The sequence below is a fragment of the Pholis gunnellus genome (assembly GCF_910591455.1).
Source record: "Pholis gunnellus genome assembly, chromosome: 13".
Lineage (NCBI taxonomy): Eukaryota > Metazoa > Chordata > Actinopteri > Perciformes > Pholidae > Pholis > Pholis gunnellus.
The window spans coordinates 10789918-10810339 of record NC_136540.1 but is presented as its reverse complement, the minus strand read 5'-3'; the positions used below and the strand labels follow the sequence as shown (position 1 = coordinate 10810339).

General features: G+C 40.9%; 1 protein-coding gene across 2 annotated transcripts in view; it reads right to left on the bottom strand.

Annotated features, from left to right (window-relative positions):
• The window catches only part of ppp3ca (protein phosphatase 3, catalytic subunit, alpha isozyme), a gene marked incomplete at both ends in the record, with an annotated part of 28841 nt that extends 8774 nt beyond the window's left edge, over nucleotides 1-20067 (bottom strand). The window contains 6 exons of one of the 2 annotated variants that reach the window (XM_079172392.1): nucleotides 2436-2575; nucleotides 2657-2802; nucleotides 3218-3329; nucleotides 3440-3564; nucleotides 8208-8408; nucleotides 19998-20067. In XM_079172392.1, the coding sequence (XP_079028518.1) occupies nucleotides 2436-2575; nucleotides 2657-2802; nucleotides 3218-3329; nucleotides 3440-3564; nucleotides 8208-8408; nucleotides 19998-20067 (794 nt within the window). Of the gene's footprint in view, nucleotides 1-2435; nucleotides 2576-2656; nucleotides 2803-3217; nucleotides 3330-3439; nucleotides 3565-8207; nucleotides 8409-14240; nucleotides 14296-19997 lie in introns of those variants that run through there. The other variant, XM_079172393.1, reaches the window with a different exon arrangement.
• Nucleotides 20068-20422: the final 355 nt, after the last annotated feature.

Sequence of the window (20422 nt, the reverse complement as noted above, 5' to 3'; positions counted from 1 at the left end):
GGTGAGCCTGTGAGCGAGAGAGAGCGAGAAATCTGACAAGTGAGTACGAGCGAAGGAGACAGAGAGAGATGGAAGTGCTGTGTTGCGAGTGTGAAACTGAGAGGTTTTTTCTTTCCCTTAAGAAAATCCATCTGTCGGGCTGGTGGTCATCACATTCATTTCCCCTCGATGTTAAAACTCTTAAACTTGAATTACTGAGCAGCATCACATTTTGTAATTACGATTACTGCACAAGAAATCAGACTTGGGTAGTTGGCGCTTCATTTTTTAATAATAATATAATCCTGACAAGGTTATATGTTACGTAACTTAACATGTAGTGTAGCCAGTATTATATGAAATAGACTTAAGCCTTATGTGTTCAAGCATTACTACATAACATGTTCAGAAGTCTGCAATAGTGTCTCCAGTTGAATACGATATATATGATATAAAAGCTTCTTTAAAACACTGGAGTTTTTTTTTTATCTCAAAAGAGGGGGCGAGAGAATCTCCTATTCCAACAGGTCTTCTACAATGCATCCGTTCAGTTGTTGTCAATGTAAAGATACAATTTAATAGGAAAACCAAGAGCAGGCAGGCTTGGCATGTACTGTACAAAAGGATTTTACAAGTTACATCTATTTCTAACATTCCTCTCAGCTCTGAAGGAACAAGCAATTGCATGGCTACTTGTGAACAATGCTCTGTATTGATTTAACACACGTATAGTGAGTCAAACAACGCTGGCCAATGCATCCGTGTGTGTTTGTGTGTACAGTTCATGTATTGGAACAATCGGTCATTGTCAGTATAAAGCCTATAAACTATATTTGATTGCATTTTAATGGACCCGCTTTTTTTTCCCTCAAACACATACATTTATCTCAGATGGAGATTTTCTTGCATTTCCCCAAAATCCCCAGGAGAATGTGTCTCTCTGTGCTGCATACATACCGTATACTTGGCAAGAGTCATAATGATGGAGAGGTAAGTTTGAGAGTGAAGGCAGAACAAAGCCATGGGGAGATAGATGACTATTATAGCAGCATCCTCCACACATCTACAGAATAATCCTCACTAAGCTCCTCTCTCACAGTGGATAGATGGTTTCTCATCGGTGACCGTTTAACAGCAGTAAAAGGGGAAGTTAAGACTCAACAACTGCTTCTTTTGCTTTTGTAAACTGACAGTAACAAGGCGATCTTGCCTCTGTGGAAATGTACCATGAAACAGAAAGGTCTGCACTTAACACGTCCGTGGAACTTTTTCACCATCTGAGGCAAATGTCACCCTTGACGCTTCTCTTTGCACCCGCGACTACACTGGAATGAGAACTGCATGGGTTATAATGTGAATCTGAACTGTAATTTCATTATTTACATTTCATTTCTTCTTCGGCAGAGGACCTCACTTGTTGTGATTTGAGCAGAACTGCAGCTCCCACGCCGGGGGGGGGGGGGGGGGGGGGGGGGTCTGTACTGTTCTAAACCTTCATTAAGAAAACTCTCACCACCACTGCAAACTAATCTCCTCTCCTCACCACCAGCAGCTACTTCCGCAGCCTCTCCTCCATCTCACAACAATATCAGGACAGTGCTCACTCCTCCTTCTTTTACATGCTCTGTCACAAGGGTTGAATAGTTGCATAACAAACCGGTTCCCAATTTGCCTCGCTTTTATATTTTACTCCTCACTCACAGCCTCTATGTTCATTTGACTCCAGGTTCACCCAGCTAATCCTTTGTCTGTTGCAATCTGTTCTGTGAGTCAAAAAGACAATCTCTTCTCAACAACAGTTGTTAACCACAAGGCAATATGACCCATTTACAAATAGACACAGACTCTATCTGTAGGCTTTAACCTCTTATTTAAACCCTAGGCCTATTTTGAGACCTCTGCTCGAAAATGTCATACCCATACTCAAGAGAGTGTAAATCCCTAACTACAAGGTCTATTTGAATCATTTAAATGGCATAATAACACAAATAAATGTGAGCTTTGTTAATATGTGTACATATCATTGTATATGTTACTGGTAAATGCTGGACGAATGTTACACACAGCTCAAATTGAAATCTTTTTTTAACTTACCACGTCTGTATGAGGCAGGATTTATTGTTGAAGGATCCACAGAGTGAGTTGCAAGCTTACATTCTTATGAAACTAAAGTGTAATTAGAGACCTTCAATGAGCCACACGGGTCAAGCTAATGGAATCAGTGCAGTATATGATAGGCACTCGATGTGGGCGATTGCTTGCAATGCAAGATGGCGTAAACACAAAGTTTCAGACTATTGGATGCGTGAAGCAACACTGCAATGCATCATTTAGTAAATTTGATTTTAATGCCGTGCAGTCATATATTTAAGTCTCTAATTATGCACAGTAGTTTTAAAGTTATAATAATCCTGAACGACTGGAGCTGCTGCCGGGAAAAAGAAGAAACAGCTCACCTGTAGAAGTAGGAGCAGCCTCGCACTGTGTTGTGGCTGAAATATTCCTGGGTTTTCTCATTGCCAAAATCCTCCAGAGGATCAGCCCACAGCAGGTCACACATGGGCCCAAAAGCCGGCGGCTCCTTGAACCGATCCAACTTAACATAAGGAAGCAGAAAGGCGTGTTTTTAAAAAACAACCAATGTCGACAAGACCTGGTTGAAGCAGTATGTTATTACCTTTTTAATGTCATCTAAGGTGTGTATTTCAGGTGAGAGCCCACCATGGACACACAGAAATTGTTGGTTCATGAGTGCAGCCAGGGGAAGGCAGTCAAATGCATCCATACATGAGTCGTACACTTGCTCTGAGTACTTGATTTTACCTGGCAGAAGAAAGACGTGCAATCAGCCGCATCAATGTTGTCAGTTGTTACATTTACGTCAAAAGAATCCGAAACAGGTACGTTTGCACATGCGATTCATATTGCATGTTGGTTAGTTCTTGTGAGACATCTTTTATATTTATACAAAATTACAAAACTAGTTCATTGAAATAATTGCAAGAAGAAAGTAGCCAATGATACATTTTTTTACAAACAAAAAAATTAATATATTTTGTTGTTCAGACACTTTCCCTTTTTGTGTGCCGTCATACAGAATTAACTTGACAGTCCCGGGTGCATTACTTGTAATCTCTACAAAAAGTGCTGCAGGCTACACATGACATTAGCAAGACACAGAGAGACGAATATATAAACAACAACAAAAAATATATAATTAACACTGAGAGGTACTCACATTCTTGTTTGAAGGTGAAATATTCTGTCAAATGTCTACATTCATGATTTCCACGAAGTAAAAATAGTGTCTTTGGATAGAGGATTTTCAGCGACCAGAGGTATAAAACACACTGTCAAAACAAACAGAAACAGAAATAAATGAACTTGTATTGAACATATGAGACTTTCTGCAGTTTGAGCCCCCCCCATGACGTACTTAATGACATTCTGGTGGTTTTACCTCAATACTGAAGTAGCCACGGTCCACGTAGTCCCCGAGGAACAGGTACCGTGTTGTGGCTGGTGATCCTCCCACTTCAAACAGCTTCATAAGATCAAAGAATTGCCCATGGATGTCACCGCACACTGGAAGACAACCAAAGGACCGCAAACGTTACAAAATCAAAGAATCAAGATTGAATATCTTTGTCTGCGTGTTGTTGTTTTTTTGTGTGTGAAGGACAAAAAGTACACACCCCTCATGTTCAGCACAGGCCTGTTGTATCATTTGATTATTATAGCGTATTCCACTGAGTGAAACAATTATAGTAGCCTCACCACGCGTTGATACAACTCTCAAACCTCTTGTAGCTTATTAAACACACTTACACAGGATTGGATATAGTTGTGATGAAAATATCAAGGGTGTTTTTCTTCTAGAAGGTAAGGCCTATTTGTAATGAGAGCCAGAGAGTGACTTCTCTTATCTATTGGTTCTGAGGATTAGAAGACAAAAAAAAAAAAAAGCGAGAGAGACAGTAGAGAATATTCTGGCAGAAACTTCACTTCTGTACAGGGCAGCGGTGTGCATCTTCTTTTCATGCTCACAGGTTAGCTTTATAAATAGACACACAGGCGAGCAGGCAGCGCAGTGCTGCAGTTTGTGTTAATATCTGTATCTCAACACTCTCAGTAATGGATAAAGGTGATATATTGTGTTTGTTGTAATGATTGCTTGTTTTATGGGTGTTCTGTGCTATACTGCTTCTCCCTCCTCTGCCCATCTACGCAGCTCCTCTGAATCAGCCTTGTTAGTTCTCCAATCAGCTCCTTTCCTGTTCCCAGTGTTTGTTACTATCAGCTCCCTGCCTGTCCTCCTGCCTTTAACCACCTCATTACCCTCACCTGAGCCTCTCCGCCCATCTCTCCACCTGCACTTCATCCTCTCGTCAGAGTAGTTTGTTTTTTAAACCCTGGCTTTGTCGCGTCGTTGTTGGATCCTTGGTTTGATCGGTGATGTTCAGTTTTGCCTTATCTGCACAAACTGTGAATGAAGATTCATTTCTTCAAGTTGCTGTTGCCTGCAGTCTCTTTGTGTTTGGGTCCGCTTGCTCCACTCTCCATGACTATTTGCATGTCGGCATTTCTTCATCGTCAGTCTGGATTATTGCATGCAACAGGCTAACCATGTCCCAACACGCTTCACAAGTATAACAATTATTAACATTGTCACTAGAAGTGTTGTAACTGCTGAGTCTCAAATGTCCATTAGCTGTGTCAAGTATAGGAACAATGTGGACTTCAGCTTTAACAGTCAGCAAAGCAGCAAAGGAGGCCATGAAAAGAATATTCCTGCAAATGCATATTCTTGCAGCAAGAATATATATTTCATCTACAATTAAAGCCACACTGCCAGCATTGAAACACCAAAAGGAGAATATAATGGTATAAATGTCTCCTGTCCTTAGGTCTTCATCTTATTGAGATTTTTACGGTCTTTGGCTGAAAGGCCTCTGTCCTCCACAGAGACATGAGAAGCTCTCACCTCAAAGAGGTAGAAAAAGCTCAAGCTCCCAGGGGAGATGCATACTTTTTTCGCAGTGAACACTATGGCTCTGGAGTGCAAACCTACATCTCATTTCCTCACTGCCTTCAATTTTTCATTATCATCTTCCTCTGTCTCCTTCTCTCCTACTCATCCTCCATCTCCTCTCTCTTTTCTGTCTCCCCTATCAGCTCCACAGTGGCCTTCGCCCACTCAAAGCTTAGAGCAATGTGAGTGGGAGACTGCTTGTGTGACTAAAGCAATCAAACACACACATGCGCACGTACGTACACGCACACACGCAAACACCCGTGGAACACATCCATGCAAGTAAAGACTCACAACTGCATAAACGCCTAATAATATATGACTACACACACACACACACAAACACACACACACACAGCTGCAGAAACATTTAAACACACCTCAAGCTCACAAAGACGTTAACAGAGAACTCCACACTCACAGATGCCCGTACACAATACTTATCGTCCATACTTCATGCTTAATACATGAGACTTCTCTTAAAGTCAGTGTGCATTTTATCTATTTGTCACCTTTGTTTCAGCTAAACACTGCACTTGCTGTGAAGTAAGACAATCAGGCTGATGGGATACTAATTAAACATTAATGTGTATTTAATATCACACAGTTTAGGTTGAAGCTGAATGATATGTTTCAAATAAATAAAACGTTACACTGTGGACTTAATGCACCAAAATCAAATGTCCGAAGTGCAAATTATTTATGGGGAGTTCAAGAATAATCAAGGAATACCCAGATGTCACTTTGATTTGAGCAAAATGGTCTCTAGTACCAAGGATTGGGTATGATTTTAACTATTTTTTTAGGTTATTTCTTGGCGGATTTATTGGATAGCAACAGTTGAGACTGATGGACGAGAAACATGGGAGAGAGAATTGCAGTTTTTTGTGATGTGTTTTTATCGAGCAGGTTTGCGATGACAATAGTAAAAACACTATATGAGGCGGCTCTGGTTTAATACACAGGATAAAAAAAAGATGTTGTGTCTGGTTTTAGAATATAACTAGGACACACTGTGGGTTGATCAAAAGCAGAGACGGAAAAACAATTGTATCTGTGCAGATGCTTCGGGCATCGAGCAATTGATATTTTTCTTTTTACTATTACCTTTTACCTTGATGTATGTTAACATTGCTGCTTTACCAAAGCCAACTCTTCACTAGACACAAGTACTTTTTGATGTCATCAAATGTCTACAAGTACACAAGTGCCAGAATCGTTTATTTATTCAACTTAAAAAGAATAATGCAATAATACTTTGTTCAGAGTCAAAGCACTGCAGTGGTCTACTCTACTTGAGACGCCTCACCCATGAAGGAACCAGTAATTTCGTCTTTGATGAGAGGACTTATAATGAGAGATTCAGTGTTTCTAAAATACCGTTGGCCTATTTCCCTTAAAATAATGATGATTCTATCTGAAAGTGACAATTTCCAGCAGAAAGGATTTCATATAGATTTCTCTTTTTTGCATTTCTTCTTCTCTTGCGCTCCAGTCAAGTGCATTGTTTATTTTTGTACTACTGTTACAAACAGTATCGTTCGTATCAGTCCACATCCTATTACGACCTCTTTTGCATGTTTTTCGACTGTCATCTTCTCTTCTTGACTCTCTCTACAGACACATAACCATAATACAGAATCACCATAATACTGCCAAACTCAGATGGTAAACAATATATACATCATACCTGTTCATCGTAACCATGTTAGCATTATCATTATGAGCACAGACACAGAGTGCAAACATTTTGTCCGAATGTCAGTTTTGGGATAACTTTGTTTCTGTAACTCATCTAAAGCATTTTGACAGAATGCAGCTTGTGTTCTGGTGGAATGTGGATACATTAGAAAACTATGCAGTATAAATGTTTGCAAGGGCCTTAGCTAACTAGAGTTACTAGCTAACATTAGCTCGCTAACGTCTAACTTGTCCCATCCCATCATCCTTTTAGTTGTCAACTGTACAGACATACAAATGACGAGAAAATTAACTTTCTTTCTCCGTCACAGCAACACATTCTCGCGAGATCTGGCAAAAAACGGTAATTTACGCCCTAGCTAACTCATTTGCGTAATGCTAAATATGGCTGTTAGCTCTGTAAATATTTAATGTTAGCAAAATAAAATATCAATAAATGATGTGAATATAATCAATCTGCTTTCATCCATCCACAAGAATTTCACTAAACGAGGTGGACCGTGAACATGGCTGCATGACTCACTTTTTATCAATCTTAAAAAGGTTAAATGATACACATAGGACTTGGTCAGGGTTTTCTTTCCCCTCACAGCAGGATTTACAACAATTTGCAATACATTTTGTAATAATAAGGGTACACTCACATATTTAAAGGTTACATTAGTCTAACATCCTACGGTCAGCTGAAAAGCAGACAACTAAACTATTATTTTAACGCTACATTAGTGGTGTTTTTGGGCCACTTTGGGGCAAAAGAACTCCACAACAAGCTTAAAAAAAGCCACAGTCTGGCTATTATGTTAGGTACCAATTACCTTCTTATGCATCCAGCAGACGTAAAACAACGTTAGCATTAAGTTGGAGCCGTGTCTCTGAAAATATGATAAACAATATTCACTTCTGAAAAACAAATCTTTCAAAATATCCCCCTTGAGGATTATGCTGACCGTGTCTTTATGTTGCTGCTAAATGTTCAACTTTCCTCAACCAATACTTGCTATTTTTGTCTGTCAAATTCATTAGGTTCCGCTAATGCTTACACAGAAACATTTGGGCCAAGAAGCTATTGAAAGCTGGAAGAGTTTAATAAAGAGGTCATTGTTCAATACGCCGAGTAATGATGTCATACCTACTCTTTTAGGACTGGCTCCATATTTTATTATCATATATATATTCTGACAATTGACCTTTGTTGCATGGCATACCCTTCTCCCTGTACTTGTTTCTCGACTATCAACTGTCCAAAAATGCCCAAAAGAAGAACAAACAAACAGTAAGACAATGTCACACGTCCACAGACCAGACGGGGGAGGAGAAAATATCATAAACACTCTCGGTATAATGCAATACGATTCAACAGCATCACAAACCCCCGTCTCCAAAATCATTCAACCAGAACGCTAAGTCATCACAATTTTCCAGGCGCGACGTCCTGCAGCTCACTTTGAGTGCAGCAGGACAAGGACCAGGTCACTATCTGAAACAGGTTTAATACCTGTAACTGGTGCCTCGATGTCCAGTATAGTTTTCTCCTGGCGCAGGATAGCTGCTCCCTCGTTGATAATTCGGAGTGCCACAGCTTCCTCTACACGGCCCTCCTTGGTGAGGTGGGCTTTCAGGAGATCCACGCGTGGTTTCCCTTCGCAGTCAATCACTTCCTTCATTGTAAGGCGGTGGCTCAGGGGGAAGGGAACAGCTGAGGACAGAGCACATGGTGACATTTAAACAGAGGGAACATCACGGCTACTGTTGATGCCATAATTCCATATTAATAACGTTTGTGAGCGAATGGTGGCGAACACCACTCAGAAATTATACAAACAACATATCATCAAGAAATTCATGCAGAAATCCTATCTGAGAAAACCCCACGCACGTTTTGCCTGCAGGCACTATTTTGCTTCTGCATCCATCTTAACATATGTTAGGCCTGTATGTGCATGTCTGGAATGAGAACCATAATCATAAATGAATACGCATTAAGTATGAGAAGCCATTTGAACATTCAAATGATACAGAAACATCTTAGTTATTTAGAAATAGATACATACACCATTATTCTTCGCAGATATTTATATCTACAAATTAGTTGTTTTTTCAATTGGTGGGTCAGAGGTGCAAATCAATTTATGCCAGTAATGTCTATTTAACAATGTAACACAATACACTGCATGGCTTACTTCAAATATAAATTTAAATTGTACACAAACAGCAGCAAGATCAGTGACTGGAAAAGATTGACACACAACAAACTGTCAGTAACTAACAGTGATTCCAGTACAGATGTGTGGGTACTTGCAAAGTATTTTCTGAGTGCTGGATAAAACTCAGAAAACATCTAAGCACTCTATTCATCCAGCACTCTCCCTGGACTGCTAAAGCCTGTGGCCATTAAAATGCACCAGTCACCTACTGTGCCCAACAGACTGCCTGTGAAAGTGTGAAATCCAACCACAGATCATTACTTCAGCGGCAGCAAAGGTTATTTATTAGGTGCTGATCTCAGTGTGCGGTGACTCGCTTTCAAGGGTCCATGTATTGGCGTTAATCTACAGATCATCTGGTTTAACACAGAAAACTCCAAGTGGCTGAGTTGTAAATAATTCAGATCAAAACAAAAATATGTGCTGAAATGCACAATAATGCAAAAAAAACAACTAAGGATGAAATTCTGGGTAATGCTTACGGTAAGCATTATTGTACCTCAGCATACTTAAAAAAGGTTGCATTTACCTTACCAACCCCTGATGTACTGCACCACCCAGCATGCAAGCAAAGTAGCCCAAATAAAAAAACACCTGCAATGTTGCATGACTGACAGGTTCATGCTGGGACTACCTCAAATACTAGCTGCTAAAAGGCTCATGGTTGATCCTCTAGCGGTGACTTCTACATTTGCTCAGGAACTTTTACCTCCAGTGAGGTGTGTGAGCCTTTCTGCTGTTAGTGACAATAATCCCTATCATAGCTGTGACTGCAGAGTGCTCCTACAGCTCAAAACTGTGTGGATTTGAGGAGCACAATGGGACCAGAGGGGCAGAGTAGACTGGTTATATTATGCTTTGAGAAAGAATGAGCAGAGACGTTTGACCTGGAGCAAACTGAGGAAGACTTAGTGGTGCACAACACAGAATGACTTGCAGACAGGTGAGTACAACAACAAATTCTCTCTTTATAGAGGAGGATGTCAACAACCACTGCGTGGCCTTGAAAAGTATCCTTGTGTGGGGTTTTGCTTTACAGTGAGTGTTTGTGGGCTGCAGCTGCTGTTGAGTTTATATAGTATTTACGTCTCCGTGCTGGCTGCCTTGGTGCTGCTTTATTATGCTGTTAAAGTGGCAGGTTATTTAATTTTTGTTGTCAAATAATGCTTGTTGCAAGCGCTGCGGTGTCCACAGCTCTTTTTATTTATTGCTGGTCATTTTTGTGCGATTGTCTTATATTTAGTTTCGTCTTTTCTGGTTGACTTTTGTGAGGCTTTACTGAGGAAGTCAGTAATCTATTTCGAATTGATGAAACTGGTTGTATGCACAAGCTGCACATTTCTGTCTAAATAAAAGGAATGTATTGTTGTTTTGGACATAAGGGCTCGGTGGCATGATGTTGTTTCACCAGTGTATACTTTGACATGTTAATAATGCACCTTATTTTGTTACCTAACTCTGGTCTTTAATTGAATAGTTCTTTCATATGACATTATAATCACCCTTTTAAAATGTACTGTAGTAACGTTTACTCTGACCTACTTTTTTACTTTTATCTGAGTGCATTTTTAGCAAAATATTCTAGTACTCTACTCCCCCCTGCACGTATGTACACATGACAGAAGCCACCAGCAGCAGTACATTCAGGAGTAAGGGTACGCTTGCCAGATTTGTGCGGTGCATAGCAAACAGAGCCACTCAGCAGCGCCAAATGAAGAGAAGACAAAGGAAGATTCTCAAAGCTCAGGCTTTAACCCAACATGATCAACATGATCTTTAATAATGAATGCTTGACTAGAGGAATCTCAAAGTCTCTGCTCCTGGGATAATGAGGCGGGCCCCAGCGAGTGTATTTAATGGGACTAAAAAAATGTTCACAGTGTGCAGTGTGGATCTGTGATTGCGATGTGTGCTTTGACACTTCACCAGCTAGTACACACTCGGCAGCACAGTCACCACTCAAATTGTCTCAAGTTTTAGTGAGGTTAATGTTGCGTGGCAGCCTGACAGCATGACGATACAACTTTGCCAAAATATGTCTCAAACGCAGTGATGAATTACCTTCACAGAACAATTTGTGTTGGAATTGAGAGGAGGTGAATGAGCCGACGAGCTACAACAACACCGACTGTAAAGTATACTTTTGGACACACAATATTCCATTTTTGTTTTCAAACGGCTGCCACTTTTTTTTAACATTAACATGAACTAAAATAGAACCCCATACAGATGCTTTGAAAGGGACATAACACTTAGCTTTTTTTAGGCAGAATGGAGCAACAAAGGATTAAGCCCACTAATAACAAAGAAATCCCCAAAAAGCAACCCAGAGACTCAACAAACGAAAACAATGCATTTTACAGACACGTATGTCGACGCTAATGTACGAGCGCACTGATATAGAAGTATGGTGAGATGAAAAGCTGACTTCTGCTCAGCACCAAAGCAGAGTTGAACTATGAAATACGGTATGTTGCCGGGCAACAGCAGCAGCAGCTGACTGTTGGAGTACAGCCAGTGCCGCCGCGGAAAACTGCAATTTGCATTGGAGGTTCACATTGATGCTGTTGGAATTGCTCATGCGGTAGACACACCAATCGCATTGAGGAGTATGAGCCTGTACCGTACTCCCTTTTATGTCAAAACACATTTTCCTGAGGATGGTTTCTCCATACTGCAAGCTTGAAAAAAAAAATTAAAAAATGAAGCAACGGTAGGTTTGTGTTGCTAATGAGCAACCCCGGGTTCAGTCAGGAAAGGCAGAATGGCTTCATCTGGTTGGACTAACTAGACAGTGCTGCATTTATAAGAGGCCCAATTAACATACAGTCCAGCCAAGTGTCAAGCTTTTAATGTTGTGTTGCTTTTTCTCACCCGCATCCTCCAGCTCCACCAGCTGAGATCAGCTTTACGTCACGTTTGAAGGGTTACGTGCCTCCCGACTAATGCTAAATGTGTAGAAAAAAAGCAGCTCCATTCTGCCAAAGCCAACCATTGCTTCATCGTTGATAAACGATTTATGTCAACGGAAGTGTTGTTGGAACCAATTTGCATGTGCGCTACTGAGAGCAAGAGTGAATGTTTTAGCCTTTCACAAGGCCTGTTGAGTTTAAAGCTGACATATTATGTCTCAGTGCAGCGCTTCTCATATTGCTGCGCACTTATTAATTCGAAGAAACTGCTTTTATTGCTTCACATTCACGTACTGTAATTCTTTTGGAATACAGCTACTGTGACGTATTAAGAAAATCATTTTTCGAAGGTGCTATAATGAAGTAAGATAGTTCACAGGTGTACTAAAGGCCTCATGCCCAAAATAACTGACCTGAATATGCCTCTTGATGCCCACAGCACGGTGGTGACAGTGCCGTGGAAAACAAACCGCACAGAACAGCAGTTTTTTTTGTAACTCTTTAGATATGATCTGTCAGGTTGAAACATGTAAGAGAGAAGAGAAGCACTGAGAAACTTGCTGTGGTTTAAGTTTGAGATATGTGAGGGATAACAATAACTTTATGTAGCATGTAGTATCAGTTCTCGGTAGTTTTCTATGTGCGTCACACACAATAACTGTAAGAGATGTCTGTCTCGACTCAACAAAATTGTCATTTTCTTGCTAGCTCCCTTTGATCAACTGAAGGATTCATGATGCAGTTTGTTGCATCTAAGTTTTTTTAAATTTTTTTATCACTTTTCAGCCTTTAGGGATTTGGAAAAAAAAACCACTGGGTTTTACTACTACGAGAAGTACGAGAATAAGAGAGCAGATAGAAGTGACAAGGAAGGTCCAACAGAACACATAGTTGAAGTTATTGAGCAAGGCTTCTAAATTACATTGTGCGTGAATGGCAAAAATGAAACAAATGCATATGATTTTACTCGTACTTTTAAAAAAAGGTTTGAAGTGTTTCAAACCTTGTATGGAAATCCTAAATGTTACATGAGCATGTTACAAAAGCAAAAGTCTGAGTCAGAATTCTTGGCTGTGCAGCGTTTGCTAATATAAAAATTGAGTTTGACATGTTTTTGAATGCCTTGTTGTCAGAAAAGCTTTGCCAAAGATTTAACCACAATCATTTTATCTTGATTGTGAACTACTAATAATGTCACTTTAAACAAACTTCTTTCTCTTACATGGACATTATGACAAATGGCAGTGCAACAATTAGAGATCATTTACTTATATAGTCCTTAACAATGAACTGTGTTAAAACAATGAACTGTATTATTTGCTAATAGTGCAAATAAAATCGCAACGTGTCCGCAGTATGATAACATGTTTCAGAATTTAAGATGCACAGAGTGTTATTCCAACTAAAAATAAGCCTGAAAAAAAAGATTGTTAGGGTCCTTCTGGAAGGACCTGGCTCATTTTCTGGCAATACAATAGTTCCTTTTTTGAGGGTCAAGACCTGTTAGTATAATTCTTAAATAAAGCGTTTCAATTGTAACAGCTTATACATACAGGACATGCATTGTGCCTGCAGTCATTGTCACATAAGTGTATCTCACAGTGCAGATTACTCAGATTACTCTGTAGCCTAAAGGACAAAGTTGTTAATGTTGACTGAGCTGCTCGGCCATTAAGAGAATATACTGAATGTGAATATATTCAGGCACACTGCTGAGTGTGAACTGATCCATAGTCAAAATGAACAGTGCTGAATGAGTTATGGCACAATTGTGAGCACTTCATCATCCTCCATTGATCCAAGTTGTAGCCTCAGTAATTCTCCGACAGAGCAGCCTCATCTACTGATGTGGATTTTGGAAAATCTTATAGACCTTTTCTAATCAAATTAAAACATGACTCACTCCCGGTAAAATATACCCCCATTAAATGTCAATTTCATGCACTCTTCCTCTTCCACTGGCCCTGTCAGAGCCTGTGAAATCCTGCTGCATCACTGCCCCAGCTTCTACAACAAGCTCGGCTATTCCGCTGCTTTTCCGTCCCTCGTCTCATGCCATACCCGAGCCAAAGCCGCAGATGCAGTCAAATCGTGACAGCAAAGATGAGAATATAAATAAATGTGTGCAATAAAAAACACAAAAAAAAAATCCATATTTTCCGCTGCACTGCTGCTGCTTCGAAGCAGTGTGCCCGGTCTTGGCGGGGGCAGTGCAGCAAAGAAAACCGGATTGTTTATCAACATCAAAGCACCAGCAGCCCACTACCATCGCCGTGAACGGCAACTTGATGGCCGCATATGCACGACAGGAAAATAAAGGCCATATCCTGCCAAGGCACGAGGAGCTAAACACTGGAGATATTATGCAATATCTTCCAGACGTAACCAAATGCAAAATGCAGGCTAACTTACATTTCACCATCCGATCGGTCGCGTTTAAGACGATGTCAGCGTTAGACATCTTCATGGACAGTTACTGTCTTCGAGGCTGAAGCTGGTTTTCTCTCCCTCCTTTCAGGGTCTACTCTCGGTTTTTGTTGTCGAAATGCGACTGATGCTGTGGCATCACTTGGATGATGCGCCCCCTCCGTGCGTCGGTGCTGCGCCGGGTAGGACTGCTGCTCCCCAGGCAGGGATGGATGCTGGATGCTGTAGGAGCTGCTGCTGCTGCTGCTGCTGCTGCTGTGCTAAGCTGTTCATGTGGGGGAGGATGCACGGAGAGAGAAGGAGAGAGAGAGAGAGAGGGGGAGAGAGAGAGAGAGAGATTTGCACTATCCCGACATGGCGGTGAAGGGAACTCCCACGCAAATGTTCCACGGGACTGCCTGATGCTGCCATCAGATGGAGGCTGAGACGGGGTTGCCCCCACGCACGCACGCACGGCGTGCCATGTTTCGGTATTCTCGAAATTTCCGTACGCCGGAAGATGAGAGAGCGTGGGCCTCGGTTCTAGCGTGTGTAAAAAAAATTTAAAAAATCACGATCGCACTATATGCAAGGTTCGTTTCGATTACACGCGCGCGAACGCGCACGCGAACATCCCAGGCAGTTGGATTTGATAGCAGGGAAATGTTCACCTGGTGGCGACAAAACCATCACGGTTTGTGTAAACTGAGCTACGATGGTGTAGCATTATAAGGGCTGTAATGATGTCACGTGTGGTTGATGTTGGGCCACAGTGCATTTGGTGATGGTTAGCCAACGACTGTTCTAACCTGTCTGCTGTAAATCGAAAACTTGAATATAGCCTACTGTATATGATTCTTACAATAATGTCCTATTTTAATCTGGACTGAATTGTGGTTCATTTTTCAGAAATAGTATATATTGGATCCATAGTAATGAAATTAGAAATAATTCACAAATAATTGTTTAATTACTGTGGCACCTAAATAAAATAGATATTTTTCAGTGCTGAGTGGCTGAAAAGCTAATGCCTGACTGGTCCCCCCCACACACACCATCTGGGGAGCCTTTACACAAACTGTAGCCATAACCTTCATTTATTTTATTCTAACCAATGAATACTGTTTGGACACATCATATTAATCTGACTAAACAAGTTCAAATTGGTACACAATGAATATATTCTAAACTGCTGTAGTCGCAAGTTTAAAATATTCAGGAAATTAAGGATTTTGAACACAAGCCAAAACCTGGAAAGATATTTATAGTTATTAAATACTCTTATACATTTTTTTGAGAAACAATGTTTTCATTTAGCGAACCCACAGTTTGGAGTAGTCCCAATGCAAGTAAATATATCCAGAAAGCAGCCTCTGTTGCAGTTCCTTCAGACCACCAACAGAGGCTGGTGACATCTCTCTGCTCTTTACATTTAACAGAAATGCAGCTTGCTATTATTTTAAAGTTCATGCAATACACTGATTGTATTTACAGATAGCTTATTTTATGTCACAGACATCTTCTCATCAGAATTAATTATGTATGTAGCAAAGATCTCCCATTTTCAACCTTGAACAATAAGACTGAATCAGAACAAATAGTCTAATATTGCTGTGGTGAATATTTACTTTCTTTTGCACAGCAGAACTGTGCACTCAAAAATACATTAATTATAGTAAATGTAAAATGTTGTATAAATGCTACTCAAATAATTTGTTGTGACAAAATATTTATTTTTTTAATTTGAATTCAAAATGTAAAAATAAAGAAAACCCCCCAAAAAGCAAACCTAAGACTGATGTGCTTCTTTTTTTCTTTACTTACTTAAAATCCGTGTGCTCCCTCCGATTATGTCAACAGCTACATGTAAACTGACTCAAGTCAAACAGTCAGTGTGAGGAGTCAGAGCTGAAAATGTAAGGAGAAAAACTGCTGGCTCATCTTTCCATGCAGTCATATATCAGCCATACTGACTTATGATTGTTTCATATTGAAGGAAATGTTTCATCATCTAATATAAAGAATAACTGAAAGATGTAACTGCATTACGACCTGACTGAATCAGCGGATTACTGCTTGAGTTGCATTTATCGATCACTGAGTTGCATCTTTATCTTCAGCCTACAGCAGCAACGGCAATGACAACTGGTCTGAAACATGACTCGTGTCAGTGCTTGTGATGCTCGGTGGCTTTTCGTCTTCATCATTGCTCCCGGCAATAGAAGCTTTGGGCACACTGCTGCGATTGTTAGCAGACTCTGAAAGAGTTGTAGCTGTGGACAGTATTTTTATAGTGACACACTGTCTGATCTTTGCTTTCTTCTTGCTTTTTCCTGTTCCTACTTTTTTATTCGGGTTAGCTCACACGCAGAAAATTATAGCTACATATAATTTGGTATCCTCGTTTTAGCATAGCTGTGAATGTAAGCAGCTCTGTGTTCTTTTTGAGTGATTTTGAGATGTGTTGAATGGCTTAGAATGATGCATTTTTGGAACAATGTGATGTTCATACACTGAAGGCCTCCATCACTGCAGTGTTTAGATTTCATCAAAAGAGCCCGACGGATCGATGTCGCACTCTGTTGGGAGGAAAGATGCTGTTAAACCAGAACGAAGACGCAAACAGGCATCACGTTTTTTTATTTACAAATCCTCAATCAAACCTGAGTGGGTGGTACACAGGTCTATGCGGTATGCACACTTCTTTTTCTGGCAGTTCCTAGTATACCCACCTATCAACCCAAAAGCCATTGGAATATATCGGAGAGCCCACCTCCTCTCTATTGGTAGTACACCCACCTCATCATCAACTGCTACACCACAGAGTATATGCTGCTTATTTCTCGGGTGGGAAATGTATTTCAGAAACTTCTTTTGTTACATTTGTTAAAATTTTCATTACATCCCGACAGCAATCAATAAATCAAATGCTCTGACCAAAAAAGCAAAACAAATCCGGTATCTGTGGCTGTTATAGGGCTACCTATACCTGTCTATCTGCCTGTCTTCCAACCTGCATATCTACCTGTCTGTCTGTCTGTCTGTCTGTCTGTCTGTCTGTCTGTCTATCTGCACATCAACTCATCTATCTGCCTGTCTATCAGACTGTCTACCTGCCTGTTTATCTGCACCTCCACCAGCCCGTCTACCTGTGTGTCTATCTGCCCGTCTACCTGCCTACGCATACTCTGCCCACGTGCATCCTGCCCATACACTTTGCAAGTCCTTCACAAACTGTAAGCTTGACAGATATGAGTACTAACAATATTAACGAACAATAGCCATGTTTGTTGTTTATGTTCACTGTACACTGTAACTGTTCATAATAATAATATGAGGGGAGTGGCTTTAGAGGGAGGCCTGAAGGGACGGGCTGTCTGGTTGAATAATTGATCAAAGCTGACTTACTCTTCCTGGTTCCTCTAAGGATTAAATACTGTTCCTATAATTGAAAAGTTGACTTTTAGATTCCTTATAGTGGCCTAAATATTTTCCATTTGGCGTACAGACTGTTGTGTTACTAATGAGCCTAACTGTGACATACCAATAAATACTATTGAAGATGTTCATTTGTCTTTGATGCATGGACATTTTGATGAAAGCCAAACATTAGCACCCTTGTTGAACATGTCTTCATATTTGCACGTCTGCAGATTTTGAACCATGAGTTTGAAATTTTGCTAAACAAAGCTTTGGTGATCAGTTTAACTTTCAGCTTTTATGAAGCAGTATGGGGTAAATACCGCTTGAGAGTGTTACTGGTATGATTTGTTTATCACCCAAAAGTACACACTTTTGATAGCCATCTCTTTTCCCAGTCATTATTTAATTCCCTAACATCTCAGGCAGCTTCTCTGAGGACCTGCCACTAGATGGGGTCCCAACCTTGATTTTAACTGCAACAACAGCAACAGCTGGTCGGCTGGTACTGCTACAGGAGGGGCAGTGTTCGCTGCTTCACATTTTGAGACGTGATGATTTGAGAAAGCAAAGACACTACTTATTTAGTGGCACTAGCTAAACAGTTGTTGATGTCATTCTGTCATGCTTTTTTTTTGTCCTCATGCTGTCAGTCAAGACAATAGAGCCAATTGCTTCCTGACAGATGAGGCTGAGCATGTGATTAGTGGCAGGGTGAGTAATAAATCTCTAGAAATGGAGCCAGTGTTGCTCATCAGGCAGAGCTGTGAGCTGTGTGGCTCACTCAAGGCGGGACTGACTTGCTCAGTAAACACGCCACAAAATCCCCAACACTTTGGAGACTCAATTGATCGCTCAATGAATGGACGTGGCATGTCCTTGAGGTCGCCGATATCGCTGGAACAGATAAACCAGAGCGTGGTGATGGAAGAAGAGGGAAGCTATACGCTGAATTTCCTGCTGATGCTCTCGCTCTCACGTCAGTGTTGTGGTCAAAATGAACAACATTCTCGAGCCATATTTTATTATGTGGCCTATAATACACAAAAATGACTAACTGCCATGCCAGATTTACTGCCTTAAAAAGCATTGCGTTGCTTTAAAGTGACATGTTCTTGGAAGTGCAATAAGTGCCTGTCACGTGTACAGAGGCAATGTGTGCAAACCTCATTTTAAATGGGATTTACTTTTTAAAAAGAAATTGGTTCCCAGATGTAGATTATTTCGGCAGTGGAAATGACCTGTTGGCAGCTGTATTTGTTGACCACTCCTTTTAAATGCTGTTTTTACTGGCATGCCGTCCTGGCACGTTAGGAGAGAATGGTACTAGGAAATGGACGATTCTATACTGAAGCTTTTACAGCTGGTTGCCACACAATTAACTCACAGTTCTTTGCAGTCACGTTCACGGCCCAAGCCATTAAATCACAGGCCATGTTGTATGTGATTCAATTATGTCACACGTAAAATGTCCCCACTCGTAATAATAACAGTTCCCAAGTAAAATGGGCATGAATATACATTTATGTTTTCTTTTCTTGCTACTCTGACATTTCATTCATTTGGATTTACTCAGTTTGTTAAAAGAATAGTTGGACTTTAAGGAAATGCTTTTGAGAGGCTTGATACCACTCTGTGTATTAGCCATGGAGTCAGAGCCTTGAGGCATTTAGCTTAGCTTAGCAGGAAGATCAGAAGCAGGAAGAATAGAGAAGGGGAAACAGCTGACTCCAAGACTAAGAAATACGCCTGTCTGCACCTCTAAAGCTCACTAATTAGCACATCATATCTCTTTTATTTAAACCAGAATCTGAAACTATAAAACAACACGTTAAAGTTGTACGTGCGGTGGCGTGCTGGAACTATTTCTCTCTGACCTCAGTGACTTCCTGGAGGTTGTGAGAAGAAACAGCAACTGGAACCCTCTGCTCCAACAGCTGGTAAAATTTGGTGACAGATGATCTGTGGTATTCCACAGGAAGTGACATCACCTGGCACCAAAGACCAGCCCATAGGAGAGAGCAAGGACCTTGTGTCTTGCCAGTAGATGTCATGCTTCACACATTATGGTTGGGATGGGATCATTTTGTAAATGTCAAATTTTAGAAATCACTGTGGATATGGATGGATGGATGGATAGATAGATAGATAGATCGGAGTGTAAGCTAGAGAAGCACTGTAGAAACAAGTGGAGGAACAAGAAGGCAGCCTCTCTGAAATAATGGGCATGTTGAAAGTGTGTTGCAGTGATCATTTGGAGGGCTTACAGGGCTTGCAACATTCCTCAGTATTGCAGAGAGCTGATGTTCTTGCCTCGCCCTGCTCCCTTCATCCCTCGCGTACCTCTTTTTGGGCCGTCTTTGGGGGCTTTCCTACGGTGCTGGTCATGTGTGCAGCTGGGGATGGAGGCCATGCAACGCTAATCCTCCTCCCCAGCTCAGGAAAGTACCCTTCCTCCCTGTGCAGAACGACAACAACAAAGAGCTGAGTGTGGCTGCAGCCTGCGGGGTTCAGTGCACCCACCAGAACATGTCCAAGAGTCACAGCTTGCTGCTCCCTCCTACCCATCTATCCACGCATGACTCTCCCTCTCGCTCTCTCAGGCTTTCTCTCTTTTGACCCTCTTTTCAACCTATGAAAGACACGTGCGGTCGGAGACTACAATGTAGCGTACCTCCGTTTCACAGCAGAAATAGAGGACTTTAGAAGGTCAAAAGGGAGGAAAAATAGAACGCTACAAAAGACAACGTGGTCAGAGTGGGTTTTAT